This window comes from Carlito syrichta, unplaced genomic scaffold (assembly GCF_000164805.1).
Source record: "Carlito syrichta isolate Samal-C Ts95f unplaced genomic scaffold, Tarsius_syrichta-2.0.1 Scaffold307934, whole genome shotgun sequence".
Classification (NCBI taxonomy): Eukaryota; Metazoa; Chordata; class Mammalia; order Primates; family Tarsiidae; genus Carlito; species Carlito syrichta.
The window spans coordinates 736382-758658 of record NW_007252030.1 but is presented as its reverse complement, the minus strand read 5'-3'; the positions used below and the strand labels follow the sequence as shown (position 1 = coordinate 758658).

Genomic DNA, 22277 nt, shown 5'->3' with positions numbered 1-22277 from the left:
CAGGGAGCATAGTAGAAACTAGAGTTAAATTGAAGCTGAAACCTTTAGGTCACTTGAGATAAAATGCTGAGAAACAAGTTCTTTCCACAAAGTGTCCACATATGACTTCATACCTACTCTGCCTAGTTTTTTTGGTTTTTGTTTTTGTAAAAGTTGGATAAGAAGGTTTTTTTTCTAAATTCATATGTGTTGTAAAACCAATTTCAAACAGTATTCTGTCCTGAGTAGATCTCATAAAGGTATTCAATGAATGAGGCCTGGTAGTATAATAACTACTTTATATGATTTGTGACCATCCAATGGGGTACATCCCCACTTTATAGATGCAGGAATGGAGGGACAGAGAGTTGTGTAATTTGCTATAGTTATCAAGTAATGGAGACAAAGTGTGAACTCATTTTGAGATCAGAAACTTACTCACTGTAGTGTGAGCCTCGGATGCTTAAACGTGCTTAACCCCAGGCTTGACTGCAGACGGTGGGTTTGGGCAGAAATCAATCTTGGTTTATTTATGCAAGGCCTGCCTGATTCACTTAGTATCTCAGAAGCTCAGGTTCTTAATCTGAAAATGAATGATACCTCCTTTTACAGATTAAGAGTTCTTTTTTTTTTTTTTTTTTTGAGTTGGAGTCTCACTCTGTCACCCAGACTGAGTGCGATGGCTGCTTTCCACCACCGCAGCCTCTACCTGCTGGGCTCTGGCGATCCTTCTGCCTCAGCCTTCCAAGTAGCTGGAACTACAGGCGCGCGCTATCATGCCCGGCTAATTTTTGATATATTGTAGAGATGAGGTCTCGCCAAGTTGCCCAGGCGGGTCTTGAACCCGCGGGCGCAGGCAATCCACTCACCTCGGCCTCCCAAAGTGCTGGGATTACAGGCTGAGCCACCGAGCCCGGCCTAGATTAAGATTTCAATGAGATACTGCCTTAAATCATCTTGCACGATGTTTGACATGCTGTAGGTGTGCAAGTTTCTTTTATTATTTTTATTTCTTTGTGAAGTTCAGTTATTAGAAAACATTTTATGAGAGACTGTTTCCACCTGCATTTGTCTTTTACATATTATTGTATATCTTATATATTTTTGTTTGTTTGTTTGAGTTGGAGTCTTACGCTCATCTAGGCTGGAGTGCAGTGGCTCAGTCACAGCTCACCACAACTTCCATCCCCTGGGCTCAGGTAATCCTGCCTCAGCCTTCCAAATAGCTGACACTATAGGCTCATACCACCTTGCCTGGCTAAGTTTTTTATTTTTATTTTTTATAGAAATGTAGTCTCGCTATGTTGCCTAGGCTAGTCTTGAACTCTTGGCTCAGGTGATCTTCCTGCATCAGCCTCCCAAATAGCTGAGACTATAGGCATGTGCCACCATGTCTATTTTTTTATTTTTATTTTTTGTAGAGATGAGTTCTCACTATGTTGCCTAGGCTCATCGTGAACTCCAGGACTTAGGCAATCCTCCCATCTCAGCCTCCCCAAGTGCTGGGATGACAGGCATGAGCCACTGTACCCTTCCTGTCTTTTACATGTTATACAGAGACTTATGAGGAGATCATTCTCCATTTTGGAGGCTTTGCGTATTATGGAGTTTATTTATCCTTCTATAAATCCAACATAGAATAAATCCCTAATACATGATAGGCAGTGGTAAAATCATGATGAATAAAAGAAGGAAGTGTATTTCATTTGTCAACAAATTTGTCTGATAAACTTTATGAGTGCTGTTACAGGAGACACAAGCAGGATGGCCTGGGAGCTCAGCAGAGGGAAGAATTAATTCCATCTCTTGGGAAACAGGAGATTTCACTGAGACTTGTGTTTTGAGTCTTGTAAGATATGGAGAAGTTGTACAGATAGAGAAGGGGGAGAGGCTTCTACAGAGAGGAGTGTTTATACAGAAAATGCTTTAAAGAACAGTTGGAGATGGGGGTTAGTATGTGGCAGGAAATTTAGGCTGGGACCAGATGAGAAGAGCTGCTTTATGTGAAGGTGTTTGGACTCTCTCTTCTGGTAAGAAGTCAGTTAAGCGAAGGAAGGGCTGCGATCAGATCTACCTTTCGTTAAGACGCCTCCTGCATGAAGAACAGATGAGCATGGAGCAGTCTGAACCTGTCCCCACCCGTGAGCAGGCAGTGACGTGGGAGCTGGACAGTCAGCATTAGCAGCATAACTAACACAGATTCATATTTCGGGGAGTGTAAGTGAATACTACACACAACCTTCTAAGGCTGTAGGTTCCCGGGCGTGGCTGCAGTCTACTGTTGAGAAAGGGTGGGGTTAGAGCCAGGGCAACACAGCATTTGAATTCCGATATTGGAATCTTGTTCTGAGGGAGGGTGGCACTCCTCTATTCTTTTTTTTGTTTTTTTGGTTTTTTTTTTGAGTTGGAGTCTCACTTGGTCACCCAGACTGGAGTGCAATGGCTGCTCCTGGCCACCGCAGCCTCGACCTGCTGGGCTCCGGCGATCCTTCCGCCTCAGCCTTCCAAGTAGCTGGAACTATGGATAAGTCTATGGATAAGCCTGAAAGGTGAAGGGCCTTGAAATTTTCTTCTTCCTAGCATTCATGAATGATAAAAATTTAAGAAAAACGTGAGAATAACTTAACTGAAACTTAACAGAACATATAGAATGAACAGGTTTTCACAGATTTATAATTGACAGACTGTCAAAAATTGTAAAACTTTTTAACATCCTACTGTCAACTGTGCTTGAATAAAGAATAAAGGTGTGGCCGGGCTCGGTGGCTTACCCTGTAATCCCAGCACTTTGGGAGGCCAAGGTGAGTGGATTGCCTGAGCCCACGGGTTCGAGACTGGCCTGGGCAACTTGATGAGACCTCATTTCTACAACAAATCAAAAATTAGCCAGGCGTGGTAGCGCGCGCCTGTAGTTCTGGCTACTTGGAAGGCTGAGTCAGAAGGATCACCTGAGCCCAGCAGGTCATTGCTGGGGTGACTGTGAGCTTTCCACTGCATTCCAGCCTGGGCAACAAAGTGAGACTCTGACTCAAAAAAAAAAATGTAGTTTTGTGGACAAAGTGGATGGACTTTGGCTTTTCCTTGGGAGAATATTACTAATTTCTCATTCATTGGTATCTTTGTTTTGTTGCCAAGTCCAGCGTATATTATTAAAATATATTTATTGAACACACACTGTATACTAAAGGAATTATCCCATGCTCTCTTTAGTGTAACTCAGTTTTCCTAATCATTGATTAATTTTTTAGAATATGGGAACTTAGTTTTAACCTGTCTTCCTCTGAGACGTGTTGAACACCTTCTGCCTGAGTAGACATAAAATAGAGTGTTTACTTGAGCAACATGCTTCCTAAATGGGAACAATACAGAGAAAACAAGCACAGCCCTAGCTCAAGGGCAGTACATAGATTCATGGCATTCCATTAGGAAAAAAATGGACATAAGATACAGGACCGGGGCAACCCCTTTGGGTCCCCTTCCGCTGTTGGAACTTTTCTGTCCTCTCAACAAATCCTGCTTTCTCAAAAAAAAAAAAGATACAGGACCACTGAATTTTTTTCTTTTTTTTTTTTTTTTTTTTAGTTGGGAGTCTCACTCTGTCGCCCAGACTGGAGTGCAGTGGCTGCTCCCAGCCACCGCAGCCTCGACCTGCTCGGCTCCAGAGATCCTTCCGCCTCAGCCTTTCCAAGTAGCTGGAACTATAGGCGCACACTACCACGCCCAGCTGATTTTTGATTTTTATTGTAGAGATGAGGTCTCGCCAAGTTACTTAGGCGGGTCTTGAACCCGCGGGATCAGGCAGTTCACTCACCTCAGCCTCCCAAGGTGCGGGATTACAGGCTGAGCCTCTGAGCCCGGCGAATTTTTTTTTAAACACAGTCGTAAATCTTTAAATTAATTTCTGTGGCTGCTGTATTACCACAGATTTGGTGGCTTAAATCAACAGCAATTTTTCTGTCACAGTTCAGGAGGCCAGAAATCCAGAATCAGTATCCCTGGGCTGGAACTGAGTTGTCAGCAGGGCCTCCCTCCCTGGGGGCTCTGGAGAACACCATTCCTCCCCTTTTCCTGCATCTGGAGGCTACCACTATTCCTTTGCTGTGTTCATGTCTCTCTAATATCCAGGACCAGTGTCTTCGAGCCTCTCTCTCTGCTCTGTCTTCGTATTGCCTTCTCTTGTGTGTCTGAATTCTCCTTTTATTACATAGGTGACAAAAAATGTATATATATGCAAGATGTACAATGTGATGATTTGTTCAGCATGCACACACATTGTGAAATGACTGCCTTAATCAAATGACTTAACACCTCTATCACTGTAGTTACCGTGTGTGTGGGTGGTGGGGGGTAAAGACACGTGAGACCTTTCTTAAACACATTTCAAGTACACAGTGCCGTATTTCTCACTGTAGTTTCTGTTTCGGTCTATTTTGTGTTGCCATGAAGGAATTGGTAATCCATGAAGAAAAGAGGTTTATTTGGCTCATGGTTCTGCAGGCTGTGAAGCATGCACTGCATCTGTACTGGCAAGGGTTCCAGCTGCTTCCACTGTGCTCAGGGCAGAGCAGAGCTGCTGAGTATGCAGAGATCGCACAGCAAGCCGGGAAGCATGAGCATTGGAGGGGAGGTGCCTAGCTCTTTTGCAGCCAGTTCTCATGGGAACTCACAGAGCTAGAGGACTCATCAGCACAAGGAGGGCACTGAGTGAGGGATCCGCCCCTGGCCCCACACCACCTGTTATGCTTCCATCAGACAAAGGGTTTCACATTTCAGCCCCAGATTTGGAAGTCACCATGCTACCTATGTTATATCTCCTATAGCAACACCTGTAATGGCATTTAGGGTCCACTAATAAAGCAGAATCTCCCCATCTGAAGATCCTTAACTTAATTTCATCTGCAAATTGTTGTCCCCCTCCCCTTTTATTTCTAAAGAGACAGAGTCTCACTCTGTGGCCCAGGCTGGAGTACAGTGGTGCGAACATAGCTTACAACATCCTCCGAGTCCTAGGCTCAAGTGATCTTCCCACCTCAACCTCCCAAGTAGCTGGGACTACAGGTGCATGCCATGATGCCTGGCAGCAAATCCCCCCCACACTTTTAAAAAAATTAGAGACAGGGTCTCACTACGTTGCCAGGCTGGTCTCGAATTCCAGGGCTTAAACAAGCCTCGTGCCTTGGCCTCCCAAAATGCTGGGATTACAGGCATGAGCCACCATGCCTGGCCAAAATCCCCCTTTTAAAGTAAGGCAGTGTTTCTATGCTCCAGGTGTAGAACCTGATATCTTTGGAGGCCACTATTCAGCCTAGCGAAATCCTCAAGCATATTTTGATGTGCCAAGATTTGAAGATTGTACAACTATGTAAAATATAGGATCCTGAGAGCCTGTCAAATTACAATCTCAATTTGCTTCTCATTTTGGCCTACCATGGCTCAGACCTTGGATTTGGTTTTCAGAAACATCATCTCTGCCGCTCCATGAGTGTAGGCTTTCAGGGCAGTCATAGATGCTTCTGGTCCCTGCCTGGACTTGGGCTATGGGTTCAGGACATCAGGTTTACTCTTCTTTCTCCAAGTGTTCTAGCTGACTTAAAACCACCAGTGATGTCTGTGGCAGCAACTGCTTGGTAACCCAAAGCCTTATCCTGATTATGTCTACAGGTGAAAATGTAGATGTAGATAACTTTTATTTCTGCATGATGATCTGGTTTCCTTTACCACTGGCCTAGGGAGGTTAATGGCTTTATGTCTAGACAGGCTGAGCGTGGTGGCTCAAGCCTGTAATCCCAGTACTTTAGGAGGCAGAGGCAAGAGGATTGCCTGAGCCTGTGGATTTGAGACCAGCCTGGGCAACATGGCAAGACCTCGTCTCTATAATAAATTAAAAACTTAGCCGGGCATGGTGGCACATGTCTGTGGTTCCAGCTACTTGGAAGGCTGAGGCTGAAGGATCACCTGAGCCCAGCAGGTCGAGGCTGCAGTGGCCGTAAGCATGTCACTGTCCTCCAACCTGGGCGACAGATTGAGACTCCAACTCAAAAAAAAAAAGTCTAGAGACAGATTAGAAAACAGATTCCAGCCAGGCATGGTGGCTAAGCCTGTAATCCCAGTACTTTGGGAGGCTGAGGCAAGAGGATTACCTAGTCCAGGGGTTCAAGACCATCCTGGGCAACTTGGTGAGACCATGTCTCTACAATAAATCACAAAAACTAGCTGGGCATGGTGGCATGTGTCTGTAGTTACAGCTACGAAGGCTGAGGCGGAAGAATTGCATGAGCCTAGCAGGTCGAGGCTGCAGTGGCCGTGAGCATGCCGCTGCAGTCTAGCCTGGGTGACAAGAGTGAGATTCCAACTCAAAAAAAACAAAACAAAAGAGAGAGAAAGAAAATGGATTCCAGATTCCTGTCCTATGGTTTTGTTAACCCTGGAAACATCTTTGGTACCTGTAGCTGTATCAGTTAGGTTTCCATCAGGGAAACACAATTCTGCACTGTTATAGAACAAGGGATCAATAGCAGTAATACAACCTTCCACAGTATGCTAGCAGCAGGGACGTCAAGGTCAAAGAAGGTGTTGGAGGATTCCTGGAAAGTTCCTGGGTAGCTCTCATGATAGCCTGCTGTAGGTAGACAGGTTGCAGCTCTCAGAAGTTCCAGCAAGCCTGCCCTGTCCTGTTGCCAGAGCAGGACCACAGATGGAGCTGGCACCATGCAATCTGGTTTTCTGCATTCACAGTGCAGTATCTGGTGGGACCTGGGCCACTGTTGTTCAGCAGGGAAGGGTGAGGAGAAGCTGGAACCTGCCAGCCTCTGTGTTGCACCCTTGCTGCATTTGACTCTGACCGTCTTCAGAGAGTAGTAGCTGATGTTCCCCTTCTGCCTTCTAAATCTCCTGTAGGTACTGTTTAGCCAGTTTCACCAGCACTCCGTGGAGAAGGGGTTTGTGGAAGACGCTGAGCTTACCTACCAGCATAGTCTATACATGGGACCCTAATATCCCTGTGCCTCACCCTTTGTTCTCCTGTCATAGCAGTGTCCTTGCTTACACAGCTCTTGCTCTTGAGTTACTTGAATATTATGTGCCTCCTACACTAGAGAGCAAGCTCCATGAAGAAACAGATTGTCTGCCCGTCCCTGTGTGCCCAGTGCTCGCCCAGGGCCTGACCGTGGGTATCTGGTGCGCCCGAGTGCTGACTGCCATCCCAAGAGTTATGCAATCTCTCACTTGCTGCTTCAGTCTTCTTAGTTTTGAACCTTCCCTAGTGATGAGTGAGTACTCTGGACCTGCCAGGTGTGTACACTAGTCTCTTCTTTGTAGAATATCTCAAACCCTGTCCTTCAGTTGCCAAGTGGTGGGAAATGACCCCAGCAGAGGCATAGAGCAGTTGTATGGAGGTGGAGAACTGGGAGGTACAAGGGCTTGTCCATCTTCCCTCAGCCCCACACATGGGACAGGATCTTAGAGTTGCACTTGGTAAGGTTTCTGTTTCCAAATCACCTTCCATAAAGAGCACTGTGATACTGAACAACTTTTATCTAAAAATTAGATTGCAAATAGGTTTTGCATTTATATCATTGAAGAAATATCTGAATACCATTTAACTTGAATGTGGAAATGGAAATTCTGAGGGAACAGGTTAAAAATTAACAGTACTGTAATTTACAGGTGACACGCCTTATGTAAACAGACACCTGACACCTTGAGGAAGAAGGGAGAGGAAAAATAATGAGAAGTTGTCTCACTTAGAATTTTTTTTTTTTTGAGTTGGAGTCTCACTCTGTCAGACTGGAATGCAGTGGCTGCTCCCGGCCACCGCAGCCTCGACCTGCTGGGCTCCGGCGATCCTTCCGCCTCAGTCTTCCAAGTAGCTGGAACTACAGGCGCGCTCTACCATGCCCAGCTCATTTTGATTTATTGTAGCGATGAAGTCTCGCCAAGTTGGCCAGGCGGGTCTTAAACCTGCGGGCTCAGGCAATCCACTCACCTCAGCCTCCCAAATGTGCGGGATTACAGGCTGAGCCACCGAGCCCGGCTTTCACTTAGAATTTTTTTTTTTTTTTGAATTGGAGTCTCACTCTGTCGCCCAGACTGTAGTGCAGTGGCCGCTCCCGGCCACCGCAGCCTCGACCTGCTGGGCTCCGGCGATCCTTCCACCTCAGCCTTCCAAGTAGCCGGAATTACAGGCATGTGCTACCATGTCCGGCTGATCTTTTGATTTATTGTAGAGATGAGATCTCGCTGCCTAGGTGGGTCTTGAACCCGCAGGCTCAGGCAATCCACTCACCTCAGCCTCCTAAAGGCGTGGGATTACAGGCTGAGCCACCAAGCCCAGCTCACTTAGAATTTAATAGGAACCCACAGGTGGTGAAGAGCTGGTTGAGTGTTACTGAGAGAGCAACGTTTTGCTCTTAAGCACTTAGGAAGGACCTGACTGAGTGGATACTATGGTTTCTATCACAGAAATGGAATTGATCAGACCGATAGTCTAAATCACTTTCTATTTGTACTTCTTTCCCTTATATAAAAAAATGGGAGTTTTAGATTTTCCACAGGATTATTATGGATTTCAAGTACAGCATATTGTTGCTGTTTTTCTTGAGTACTGTATCTACTTCTGAGGCAGATAGAAAAGAAGAGATACGCATGCCAGTGTCAAAAGTAAAGTCAGGAGGCGGGCTCAGTGGCTCACGCCTATCTATAATCTGAGCACTTTGGGAGGCCGAGGTGAGAGGATTGCTTGAGCACAGGAGTTTGAGACCAGCCTAGGCAACATAGCGAAACCTCGCCTCTACAAAAAAATTTAAAAACTAGCCAGGCATGGTGGTGTGTGCCTGTGGTCCCAGCTCCTTGGGAGGCTGAGGCGGCAGGATCACCTAAGCTTAGGGGGTTGATCTGCAATGAGCCATGATCATGGATGGCACTGCACTCCATCCTGGGTAACAGAGACCCTGACTCCAAAAAACCTAAAATAAAATAGTCAGTTGTGATGAATTTTATTTGTCATTGTTTCGTTTCCAGTAAGAGGTTATAGTTTTAAAGTTTGTCATCATGGAAGATAATGGACAAAAAATTCCAGTGAACTCACCATTTCTATGTGTATTTACTTTTTCTATTCATTTATTTGGAAAACCTTAAAATGTTTGTTTTTAGACCAGTAGTTGTTTCTGACTAGTGTTTGTGACATAATTACATAGCACTTTATGACTTTCATACATGCTATTATATCATTAATCTCTAGTAGACGTATATTGTACCAAGGGATTATATTTCAGAACTAGTGTTTAGAAATGTAAATAAAGCTCATTCTAAAAATCATAACTTAGAAATTCAGCATTTTGTTTTTACAATAGAAGGAAAATTGATTTGTAAAATATCTTAGATGCTAAAAGTCTTTTAAAAATGTATATACAATTTTATTACAGTTTTAAAACATTGACTAGGCATTTAGTTATTTTAGGGCTTTTAGTGACTGGAGACTTATCAGCAATACAGAGCTTATCTCAGAATGATAAGCTGCATGCACGGATCTGAAGATTATACAGACTGTCTATTGGAAAGCCCCTGAAAATAAGTCTGTAGTGACACTAATTTTCAGATTTACCTACAAGGATCTAATGGAAATTATTAGCACATGGTGTTTTTAATATTTCAGAACTTAGTGCATATCTGTGATGCAATTAATGGTGGTATAAATATTTAATTTTTCAGTAATCCTGATTAATTTGGGGAATGGTAGAAGTAGTGTACATTAATGATACCTATTGTTATATAATATATATATTTTAAACCATTTATCTTTTTTTTTTGAGTCAGAGATCTCATTCTACTGGAGTGCAGTGGCATGATCATGACTAACTGCAACTGCAACCTTCTGGGCTCAGGTGATCCTCCTTCCTAAGCCTCCTAAGTAACTAGGACTAGAGGTGTGCACCACCATGCTTGGCTAATTTTTTGATTTTTTTTTTGTGTGTGTGTGTGTGTGGACATATTTTCTTGCCTTGGACTCCCAAAGTACTGGGATTACAGGCATGAACCACTGTGTCTTTTAAACCTCAGAACAGAATTTCAGAAACCTTTTCTGTCTTCTTTATTTTTGTTTGATTTTTTTTGTCGAGACAAAGTCTCGTGTGTTGCCTAGGCTGTTCTCGAATTCCTGGGCTCAAGTGATCCTCCTGCCTCAGCCTCCCAAAGTGCTGGGGGTATTAATAAATATACTAAGAGCATCAATAAAAACTGTATTATCATAGTGAATGTTTATGTTGATGTTATATATGTTTGAAAATGGAAAAGCAAAATTTTTAAAGTTTACTCTGGTTTAGAACCTGACCTTTAAATTTTCATTTGAAAAGAAGTTAGAACATTGCTGTTACAATAGGTACATTATGGGCTTGGTTGCACAGAATAAACAGAAAACTTCCTTGAATGGATTTGAAATCATTGTTTGACATTTTCCAGGAGAATTAGATTCCTCTGCCAAGTATAGGTTGCTGGAAATGTACTCTCCCTCCATACAGCAATAAAGGCACCAGGACGTCCTGGTGTTTTACAGTAGTATATTGTGGGAGCCGGAAGCTGGATATTTAACTACATAAGCTGATATCTCCAGTTACTAGTTGTGTGACCTTGAACAGGTCATCTAACCTCCCAATTCGCCATTTCCTTCATTTTTAAAATGAAGAGATTATATTAGCTAATTTTTAAAGCCTCATCCATCTCAAAAATGCTGTAATTCTATTTCACATTGGGCTCATTTGCTATTGCAGATTTATAAAACTGAAATAAAATAAAAAATCTATGTATTCCTTCCTCTAAACTTGACCCTCTATGTATAATGGATATATTATTCAATTTTTATCTCTGAAATTCAAATGCTTAAGATAATTTTTCCCAACAATTATATATTTATACATATGTGTTTAATGGTGAATATGTATTTCATCATTAAAAATGTTATCCTTAGGCCAGGCTCGGTGGCTCAACCTGTAATCCCAGCACTTTGAGAGGTTGAGGCGAGTGAATTCCCTGAGCCCGCAGGTTCAAGACCAGCCCGGGTGACTTGACGAGACCTTGTCTCTACAATAAATCAAAAATTAGCCAGATGTGGTAGCGTGCACCTGTAGTTCTGGCTCCTTGGAAGGCTGAGGTGGAAGGATCGCAGAGCCCAGCAGGTCGGTGCTGGGGTGGCCATGAATGTGCCACTACTCTCCAGCCTGGGTGACACAGTGAGACTCTGACTCAAAAAAATAATGTTATCTTTATATTCGTGGTCCTGTGTTGTTCATGTTTGGGGCATAATCATTTGAGAGTAGGAATCGCTAAATATAGTAAGGTAGACTGTGCTTTCAAGAATAGGTCTCTCTGTAACCATGACCCTTAACCTAGTAGAGGTGCTAAGTAATGATTGTTGAATCTGCTTGAATATTTTATATTCTGTTACAATATTTAGGAGCTAAGGAAAGAAAGGATCATATATGTAGAACCCTAAACTATGGTAACTTGGTTGCAGCTTGGTAGTGAGAACTCTACAGAGATATGCCATAAGCAGGGGTCACATTAAGAGGCTGTGAGAGGGGAGAGGGACTCACAGAAGGGAGAGCGGTAGGTGAGGGACTTAGCAACAGCATGTCCCGAGCATCAATCCAAGGGAATCAGCTGGCACTGGAGCTGTGAGGAAGGCTGTATTTGGGATGTCACGAATCCTTAATTTTAAAAATCTATTTAAATTTACATACAATAAAATTTTAACAATCTATTGTAATTTGCATACAATAAAAACCTATTCTTTTAAAAATTAATTATTTTATTTTAAAGATGTGGAGTTCAGTTCAGGATTAGGTATGTAAGTGGTCATTGTACAGGGTAAAGTTTGGACTTCCCTTTGGTCCCCACTTTGCCTGGTTTGAGATCGGGAACCCTTATTGATGTTATGTGCCCCTCCTTCCCTCCCCTGACAGTGTCCCACTACTGCCAATCCCTTTCTTTTTTCTTTTTTGAATGGAAATCTTGCCCGGTCTCCCAGTCTGGAGTGCAGTGGCATGCTCACAGCCACTGCAGCCTCGACTTACTGGGCACAGGCAATCATTCCACCTCAGCCTTTTAAGTAGCTGGAAGCACAGCATGTGCTACCACGACCAGCTCGTTTTTTGATTTATTGTAGAAACAAGGTCTTGTTAAGTTGCCAAGGCCGGTCTTGAACCTCTGGGCTCAGACAATCCTCTTGCCTTGGGTTCTCAAAGTGCTGGGATTACAGGCGTGAGCCACCGCACCTGGCTGCAATCCCTTTCTTATAGCATTTCCCCCCCTCTTTTTATTTTTAAAATGTAGGGTGCAATTCAGTGTTAGGTACATGCATGATCATTGTATAGGTAAAGTGTGACTACTCTTATTGATATTATGTACCCCTGTTCCTCTGTCAGTGTCTCGCTACTGCCAATTCCTTTCTTATAGTAATATGGTAAATGTTCAGGGTCCACTTATGAGTGAGAACTTGTGGTACTCAGTCCTTTGTTTCTGTGATAGATCACTGAGTATTATAGACTCTAAGTTCATTCACGTTGCTGTCAAGAAAATGAACCTATTTTAAACATGTAATTCAGTGAGTTGTGATACATGAATTCAGTTATCTACACACCACACATAATGTTTACATCACCACCAGAAGCCTTTTACTGTTCTTTGCAGTCAGCCCTCAGCCCCAGCTCTTGCTGCAGGCAACCGGATGTTTACATCTGTCATGACAGTTTCATTCTGCTTTTTCTAGAATTTCATATAAATAGAATCATATAGTATACAGTGTGCTGTTTTGTCTAAATTTTTTTTGCCCTGTATGTTTTTGACTTTTTTTTTTTTGAGTTAGAGTCTTACTCTGTCTCTCAGGCTGGAGCATAGTGGCACACTCATGGCCACCGCAGCCTTGACCTGCTGAATTCAGGGGATCCTTCTGCCTCAGTCTTCCAAGTAGCTGGAACTACAGGTACATGCCAACATGCCCAGCTAATTTTTTAAAAATTTATTCTAGAGACGAGGTCTCGCCAAGTTGCCCAGGCTGGTCTCAAACCCCTTCTCAGGCAATCCTCTTGCCTCTGCCTCCCAAAGTGCTGGGATTACTGGCTTGTTTTTTACTTTTTTTGAGGTTTTAATGTATATCAGTATTTTGTTCCTTTTTAGAGTCAAGCAGTATTCGAGTGTGTGGATATACCACAGTATGTTCAGTTGATAGCATTTGGATTGCAGCATTTCATTTCTGGCTCTTACAAATAAAGCTACTGTAAATATTCATGATTGGTGTGAACATATATTTTCAAGTTTCTTGGGTAAACCTAAGAGTGGAATTCCTGGATCATATGAAGATTATGTTGTTGTTATTGTTTTATTTATTTATTTTTTATTTTTTTTGAGTTGGAGTCTCACTCTGTCGCCCAGACTGGAGTGCAGTGGCCGCTTCCAGCCACCGCAGCCTCGACCTGCTGGGCTCCGGTGATCTTTCCGCCTCAGCCTTCCAAGTAGCCGGAATTACAGACATGTGCTACCACGCCCGGCTGATTTTTTGATTTATTGTAGAGATGAGGTCTCGCTGCCCAGGCGGGTCTCGAACCCGCGGGCTCAGGCAATCCACTCACCTCAGCCTCCCCAAGGCGCGGGATTACAGGCTGAGCCACCGAGCTCAGCTTATTGTTTTATTTTAATAAGGAGCTACCAAACCTTTTCAAAGTGCTTGTACTACATTACAGTTTCCACTAGCAATGTCGAGAGTTCTGTTTTCTCTAAGTCTACTCCATCTCTTGGTAGCATTGGTTTTTTAAATTTAGCCAGTCTAATAGGTATATAGAAGTATCTCATTGTGGTTATAATTTGTGTTTTTCTAATAATTATGATGTTGAACATCTTTTCACATATCTTAGCTATGCATTTGTCTTTGTTGGAGTCTCACTCCATCGTCCAGGCTGGAGTACAGTGACACACGGCTACCCCAGCTTGACCTGCTGGTCTCAGGCGATCCTTCTGCCTCAGCCTTCCAAGTAGCCAGAGTTACAGGTGCACGTTACCATGCCCAGCTAATTTTTTTGATTTATTGTAGAGACGAGGTCTCACCAGGTTGCCCAGGATGGTCTTGAAACCCTGGGCTCAGGCAGTCCTCTTGCCTCGGCCTCCCAAAGTGCTGGGATTACAGGTTTGAGCCACCGTGCCTGGCCTTTTTTATTTTTGTTTTTGTTTTTCACTCTTTGCCCAAGCTGGAGTGCAGTGGCACAATTATGGCTCACCATAGCCTCAACCTCATGAGCTGTAGTGATCCTCTTGCCTCAGCCTCCTAAATACCTGGTACTATAGATGTGTGTTACCATACCTGGCTAATTTTTCTGTTTTTTGTAGAAACAGGGTTTTGCTTTGTTGCCCAGGCTGGTCTCGAACTCCTGATTTCAAGCAATCCTCCCACCTCAGCATCCCAAAGTTTTGAGATTACAGGTGTGAGTCACCACACCCAGCTTTTGCTTCTTTTAAACTGGGTTATTGGTCTTCTACTTATTGTATTATTAAAGTTCTGTATATATTATGGATATAAGGTTATTGGCAGGTATGTGTGTTGAGAATATTTTCTCCCATGATGTTTCCTTTTTCATATTTTTTACAGTATCTTTGGAAGAATAGTTTTTAATTTTAATATGTTCAATTTATATGTTTTTTCCTGTATGGTTCATGCTTTTTGTATCCTAGCTAAGAAATCTTTGCCTGGCTCTACATGGTTATGGTTTTCTCCTGTGCTTTCATATTGAATATATGGTTTTTGCTTTTGTGATAGGTCTGTGATCCACTTCTAGTTCATATTTGGTGTGAGACAGTTAAGGGTAGAGGCTCATTTAGGAAAGAATACAGATATCTCATTGTTTCAGAATTATTTGTTGAAAAGACTATTCTTTCTTTTAGGAGTCTTTGTTAAAGTTCATTTGACAGTATTTATATTATTTGTGTTCTAACCCAGACCCCAATTTATATGTTGAAATCCTAGCAGTGTGATGGTTTAGGAAGTGGGCTTTGAGGGAAGCAATTGAGTCATGAGAGTGGTGCCCTCATGAATGAGATTAGTGCCTTTATAAAAAGGGTCCTGAGAGAACTCTCTCTCTGCTCTCCACCGTATGAAAATATGATGAGAAAATGACATCTGCAGCCGCAGAAGAGGGGCCCTGCGCGAACCCCCTGATCTTTGACCTCCAGCCTCCAGAACTGCGAAAAATACTTTCTGCTGTTTATAAGTCACCCAGTGTATGGTACTTTGCTACAGCAACGTAAACTAACTAGGACTATGGATCTAATTCTGGACTTTATTCTGTCTCATTGATCTGTACTTTTGTTCTTGTGTCAATATGAGTATTGATTACTATAGCTTTATAGAAAGTCTGGAAGTTTGGTAGTTTCAATCTTGTTTTTCCTTAAAATTGTTTTGGTTGTCTAGGAACTTTGTATTTCCATATGAATTTTAAAATCGGTTTGCCAGGTTTCCCTGTAACCTGTAGGGATTTTGCTTGGGGTTGATTTGGATCTTTAGATAACTAAGGCAAAAGATGTGATCTTAGGTGGGAAAATAGGTAGCTGATCACACATTCTGCATGAAGTTCTTCCTTGAAGGAAGATCTGGGTGAATCATATATGTCTACCACAGTTATGGTAGTTGATGATGTTCAGATTCTCTATATCCTTACTAATTTGGGGGGGGTATTTTATTACTGGGAAATGTACATTCAAAATTTATAATTATGGCTAGATTTACCTGTTTCCCCTTTAGTTATGTTAGTTTTTATCTTATGTATTTTGAAGTTATGTTATTAGGTATATATACACTGATAATGGTTATAATTTTCTGATGTATTGACCCTTTTATCATTATGAAATATCCTTTTTTATTCAAGGAATAATTCTTACATAATCTGTTTTTTTCCAATTGTTGATATAGCCCCTCTAATTTTTTCATAGTTATTTTTCTTACAGCATATCTTTTTCCATCCTTTCATCTTTTAACCTATTTGTGTTTTCCTACTTAGAGTGAGTCTCTCAGAGTAAGACTGAATCACTTTAGGAAAAGCATAAGGACTTTGTAGCTGTTGTCACCAGATAAGCTGGGTAGAGGGACATGCAATATTTCAACTTCTCTGTGGGTCTAAAGTTATTTCAAGTGCTCATAATTGCTTGTTGCTGCACTTTTAAGATAGCTTCTTTGAAATTTGTGTCTGTTAATTCTAGCATCTGTCTTTTCTGCGTTGTTGATTGTGCTTACTCATCAAAGTTGAGATTTTCCTGGTTTTTGATGAGTATTCTCTTTTTGGATTATATTGTAAACATTTTGAATATTCTCTTATGAGACTCTGCTTCCTATTAAAATCTTTTATGTGCATGGACAGCCCCTTGGGGAGGGAGAAAAGGTATGCCTCTCTGCTGATCCATGCCTTGTGTTAGGGTAGGATGGTCGGCAGGCTTTGCCCTGTCGTCTCTATGGCTGCAACCCCTGGTGGGAGCGGAAAGGGCCACCACTTCTGCTCTAAATGGTGCAAGATCATGGATGAACCATAGGGCTCTGTCCCTCAGATGACACAGGATCCGCTGAGATGGTTTTATTCTGCAAGATTGCTGTTTTTTTGGTCCTTTGATTAGAGCATAGATTTTTCTTTGGTTTCTTTGTTGTTGTTCTGTGTCTCTTGGCAGTTCCAGGTTGTGAGCTACTGTAACATGCAAGTTGGTCTACTCAGATGGCAAAACATCTTTTTTTTTTTTTTTTGAGTTGGAGTCTCACTCGGTCACCCAGACTGGAGTGCAGTGGCTGCTCCCGGCCACCGCAGCCTCGACCTGCTGGGCTCCAGCGATCCTTCCGCCTCACCCTTCCGAGTAGCTGGAATTACAGGCATGTGCTACCATGCTCGGCTGATTTTTTTATTTACTGTAGAGATGAGGTCTCGCTGCCCAGGCGGGTCTCGAACCTGCGGGCTCATGCAATCCACTCACCTCAGCCTCCCAGAGGCGCGAGATTACAGGCTGAGCCACCGAGCCCGACTTGTGGCAAAACATCTTTAGGGAATTTATTGCTGGGTCACATTCCTCAAGACCTGAGGTCTCCAGTTAATTTGCCTTATTTTCTTCACCTTTCAGAGTCTTCTGGTAGTTGCTTTTTGTCTTTGATCCAAGGTTTTTAGTTTCAACTAACAGGAAGAAGGGGTAGAATGCTCCTACTCCATTGTGTTTAGCGCCAGAAATCTGTTGGGTTTTTTTTCAAATATACAATTTTCTGTATGTTGTAATTTTATTTATTTGCCTTGTTTATTTTGTTTTTCAGGCAAATGAAGATAAAACAATGTCCGCCAACCTAAAATACCTTTCCTTGGGAATTTTGGTCTTTCAGACTACCAGTTTGGTTCTAACAATGCGTTATTCTAGGACTTTAAAAGAGGAGGGACCTCGTTATCTATCTTCCACAGCAGTGGTTGTTGCTGAACTTTTGAAGATAATGACCTGCATTTTATTAGTCTACAAAGACAGCAGTAGGTATCTAGGTTTTTTGTTTTTAATCAGTGCAGTTTATTCAGTTTACTACATATATATTTAAATATATATTGGTAACTACACATTTGAACTCTTGCATTATCCAATGCCTTAGTATTAAGAACATTTCAATATCTTAAAATGTTTACTAAGGCAGTTTAACTAGTGTGGACAGCATTGCAATATCTCATCTCTACAAAAAAAAAAAAAAAAATTAACTGGGCACAGTGGTGCATGCCTGTAGTCCCAGCTAAGTGGGAAGCTGAGGTAGAAGGGTCACCTGAACCCGAGAGGTCGAAGCTGTGATGAGTTGTGTTTGTGCCACTGCACTCTAGCCTGGGTGACAAAGTGAGACCCCAGCTCAAATAAGATAAAATAGAAAAGACAGTTTAAGTCTAGTAATAAAGACATTTTATTTGCATCATGTCTCTTCTGGCTAATGCTGTAAATATGAGATAATTTCTTGCATTTATATTAATTTGAGAATAAGACTAAATTTTATAATTGTATGCCTGTTGAAACTTTAGAGGAATCATAGTAATTTTTAAAAGGTTTTTTATTTTATTTGCTTCATTGATTATTCCATCAGTGACTAATTTTATGTAGTTTTCTAAAACAATTTTATTGAGATATAATTCACAAACTGTATACTTTACTCATTTAAAGGATACATTTAGTTGGTTTTGGTGGGTTTTAGTGGGTTTCCATTTTGAATTTTTTAAAATTGTGGTAAAATATGTGTGTATGTGTATACTCTCTCTCTCTCTCTCTCTCTCTCTCTCTCTCTTTCTCTTTCTCTCTCTCTCTCTCTCTCTCTCTCTATATATATATATATATATATATATACACACACACACACACATATGACATAAAATTTGGCAATTTAATCATTTTTTTGCCTATTAGGAATTCAATGTGGAAACATTTTAATCATTTTTAGTGTACAGTTCATTGGCATTAGTCACATTCAAAATGTTGTACAACAATTACCACTATCTATTTCCAAAACTTTTTCATCACCCCAAACAAAATCTTTCTGACTATTTTTTTTTTTTTTTGAGTCAGAGTCTCACTCTGCCACCTAAGCTAGAGTGCAGTGTGCTCATGGCCACTGAAGCCTCGACCTGCTGGGCTCAGGTGAGCCTTCCACCTCAGCCTTCCAAGTAGCTGGAACTATAGGTATGTGCCATCACACTTGGCTAATTTTTTTATTTATTGTAGAGATGAGGTCTTGCCAAGTTGCCCAGGCTGGTCTTGAACCCCTGGGCTCAGGCAGTCCTCTCGCCTCCACCTCCACACCTGGCACCCTTCTAACTATTAAGTAATAGCTTCCCATTCTCCCTTACCCTTAGCCCCCAGGAACCTCTGATTTACTTTTCATCTCTGTGAATTTTTCTATTCTAAACATTTCACATAGGTAGAGTCATATCATGTTTGTTGTTTGGGGTCTGGCCTATTTCACTTAGCATAATGTTTTCAAGGCTTCTCTATGTTGTAACATATATCAGAACTTTGTTCCTTGTTATGGCTGAATCATATTCTGTTGTATGAGTGATTTGTCCATTCATGTGTTGGTGGCCACCAGGGTTATTTCTCCCTTCTGGCTCCTGTGGATAGTGCTGGGATGAACAACGAGTGACGCTGCCACAGATGTACAAGGTTTTGGGTCCCTGCTCTCCTCTCTTTTGCATGTGCATTTAGGGTCGGAATTGCTGGGTCATGTGGTAATTCTGTATTTAACTTTTTAAGGGACTATCAAACTGCTTTTTACAGCAGCAGGACAGTTTTGCATTCCCACCAGCAATGTACAAGTTTTCCAGTTTCTTCACGTCCTCTCTAACACTTGTTATTTTCCATTTTGTTTTTATTAGTGGCCACTCTAGTAGGTGTGAAGCAGTGTCTCATTTTGGCTCTGACTTGTGTTTCTCTCATAACTAACAATGATGATTTTTCATGTGCTTTGTGACTATTTGTATTTTTCTTCTTCTTCTTCTTCTTCTTCTTCTTCTTCTTATTATTATTATTATCATGGCTCACTGGGCTCAGGGGATCCTCCCGCCTAAGCCTTCTGAGTAACTGGGATTACAGACACACTCTACCATATTCGGCTAATGTTTTTCTTTCTTTTTGTAGAGGCAAGATCTCACTATGTTGCCCAGGCTGGTCTCAAATTCCTGGGCTCAAGCAATCCTCCTGCCTCAGCATCCCAAAGTCCTGGTATTACGGGCATGAGCCACCATGCCTGGCCTGTATTTTCTTTTGAACTACATCTGACGTGAATTGCTAGTAGATTAAAATGCGAAGACCAGAAAAAAGGAGGAATCCAGTTTGTGGAACAATTCCTAGGTTCTCAGATTAAACTACTGGATGATTATGTACTGGAGTTGAGCCATATCAAGTCTGAGACCGAGAAGACATTCAGATTAAGATGTCAAATGGTAGAGTCTATGAAAAGGGAGCCCGAGGACATGTCAGCTGATGTGTTGCTTTAAAGTCAAGAATTGGATGAGATAATTTAGGTTATACTAGAGGAGGAGAAGGCCAAGGGCTGAGCACTCTTGCCTTCCCAGTATTTAAGGTCAGACTCAGAAGGAGGAGTTGGCAGAAGAAGACTGTAAAGGTGTCACCCACGAGGTGGAAAGAAAACCATGAAAATATACTAGGAGTGTGGAAAAGGTCGTGCCTGCTGTTCAGGCAGACACGAGCAGAAGTATCCACTGCATTTAACCTTGTGGAGCCAAATAGTTGCACTGTACAGGCACCAAGGTAAAACCCCCTCGCAGTGAACCAAAGCCCAAATAGACACACAGAACACAAAAATAGATTCTGGGTGCATTAAAGATTGACGTTTAAGACCAAACGCTGATTTATGCTTGTAATCCCAGCACTTTGGGAGGCAGAGGTGAGATTAGCCTAGACAACTTGGCGAGACCTTGTCTCTACAATCAATTTTTTTTTTTTGAGTTGGAGTCTCACTCTGTCACCCAGACCGGAGTGCAGTGGCCACTCCTGGCCACCGCAGCCTCGACCTACTGGGCTCTGGCGATCCTTCAGCCTCAGCCTTCCAAGTAGCCGAAATTACAGGCATGCGCTACCATGCCAGGCTGATTTTTTGATTTATTGTAGAGATGAGGTCTCGCTGCCCAGGCGGGTCTCGAACCCACAGGCTCAGGCAATCCACTCACCTCAGCCTCCCAAAGGCGCGGGATTACAGGCTGAGCCACCGAGCCCGGCTTCTACAATCAATTTTTAAAGATTAGGCTGGGTACAGTGGCTCAGTCTGTAATCTCAGCACTTTGGGAGGCCGAGGTGAGTGGATTGCCTGAGCCCGCAGGTTCAAGACCAGCCCAGGAAACTTGGTGAGACCTCATCTCTACAATAAGTAAAAAAAATTAGCTGGGCATGGTAACACGCACCTGTAGTTCTGGCTACTTGGAAGACTGAGGCAGAAGGATTGCCTGAGCCCAGCATGTCAACACTTGGGTAGCCATGAGCATGCTACTGCACTCCAGCCTGGGTGACAGAGTGATACTCCAACTCAGAAAAAAAAAAGTAGCTGGTTGTGGTGGCTCATGCCTGTAATCCCAGGCATGGGATACTTTGAGAGGCCGAGGCCATTAGCTGAGCCCAGGGGTTCAAGACCAGCCTGGGCAACATGGGGAGATGTCGTCTCTACAATAAATCAAAAAATTAGCCAGGCATGGTGGCACATGCCTGTAGTCCCAGCTACTTGGAAAGGTGAGGCGGAAGAATCACCTGAGCCCAGCAAGTCGAGGCTGCGGTGGCTGTGAGTGTGCCACTGCACTGCAGCGCGGGCAACAGAATAAGACTCCAACTCAAAAAATAATACCAGGAATTGACAGGAATTGACAAGACCTTCCCTAAGGAAGAGGGAAATAGATGTGATAGCACTGATCAGTTAAACATCAAAAAGCAGCTGGGCTCCGTGGTCTATACCTATAGTCCCAGCTACTTGGGAGGCTGAGATGGGAGAACTGTTTGAGTCTAGGAATCAAATCCAGCCTGGGCAACATAGTGAGAACTGTCTCCAAAAAAAAAAAAGCATTTAAAATAAGCTAATATTTTAGATAATTTTTCTGGTAAAATTAAGAAAATCTTTTGATAACTCTTAGTTAACAATTTTTTACTGTTATTTTGGGGTGAGGAAAGTGTGGTTATCAGCTATCTTTTAAAGTTTTTTTCGCTGGGCTCGGTGGCTCAGCCTGTAATCCCACGCCTTGGGAGGCTGAGGTGAGTGGATTGCCTGAGCCCGCGGGTTTGAGACCCGCCTGGGCAACTTGGTGAGACCTCATCTCTACAATAAATCAAAAAATCAGCCAGGCACGGTAGCACGTGCCTGTAATTCCGGCTACTTGGAAGGCTGAGGCGGAAGGATCACCAGAGCCCAGTGGGTCGAGGCTGCGGTGGCCGAGAGCGGCCATTGCACTCCAGTCTGGGTGACAGAGTGAGACTCCAACTCAAAAAAAAAAGTTTTTTTCACTTCAAAAGACTTTATAATCAAAATTTTCCTTTTTTTAAAATTTATTTTTTATATTTTAGATTGGAAAATATTGTTTATTTAGAAAGTAAATTAAAGAGAGATGGGGAGGGGAAAAGTTTTCCTTTTTATATTGGGAGATGAAATCATCTGAAAGTGTCAATCTTGGTAAAGTAATAGGGTTTCTGAGAATATCTCTCTTGAGAGGTTCATGTATCTCTTTTTTTTTTGAGTTGGAGTCTCACTCTATCGCCCAGACTGGAGTGCAGTGGCCGCT

At 42.5% G+C, this 22277-nt stretch overlaps 1 protein-coding gene across 2 annotated transcripts in view; it reads left to right on the top strand.

Annotated features, from left to right (window-relative positions):
• Window positions 1-1116: 1116 nt before the first annotated feature.
• The window catches only part of SLC35A3 (solute carrier family 35 member A3), a 43286-nt gene continuing 22125 nt past the window's right edge, over window positions 1117-22277 (top strand). Inside the window, exons 1-3 of one of the 2 annotated variants that reach the window (XM_008064716.2) lie at window positions 1117-1172; window positions 4990-5021; window positions 17297-17501. In XM_008064716.2, coding sequence (XP_008062907.1) covers window positions 17315-17501 — 187 coding nt within the window. In that variant the 5' untranslated portion in view covers window positions 1117-1172; window positions 4990-5021; window positions 17297-17314. Of the gene's footprint in view, window positions 1173-4989; window positions 5022-17296; window positions 17502-22277 lie in introns of those variants that run through there. The other variant, XM_008064715.1, reaches the window with a different exon arrangement.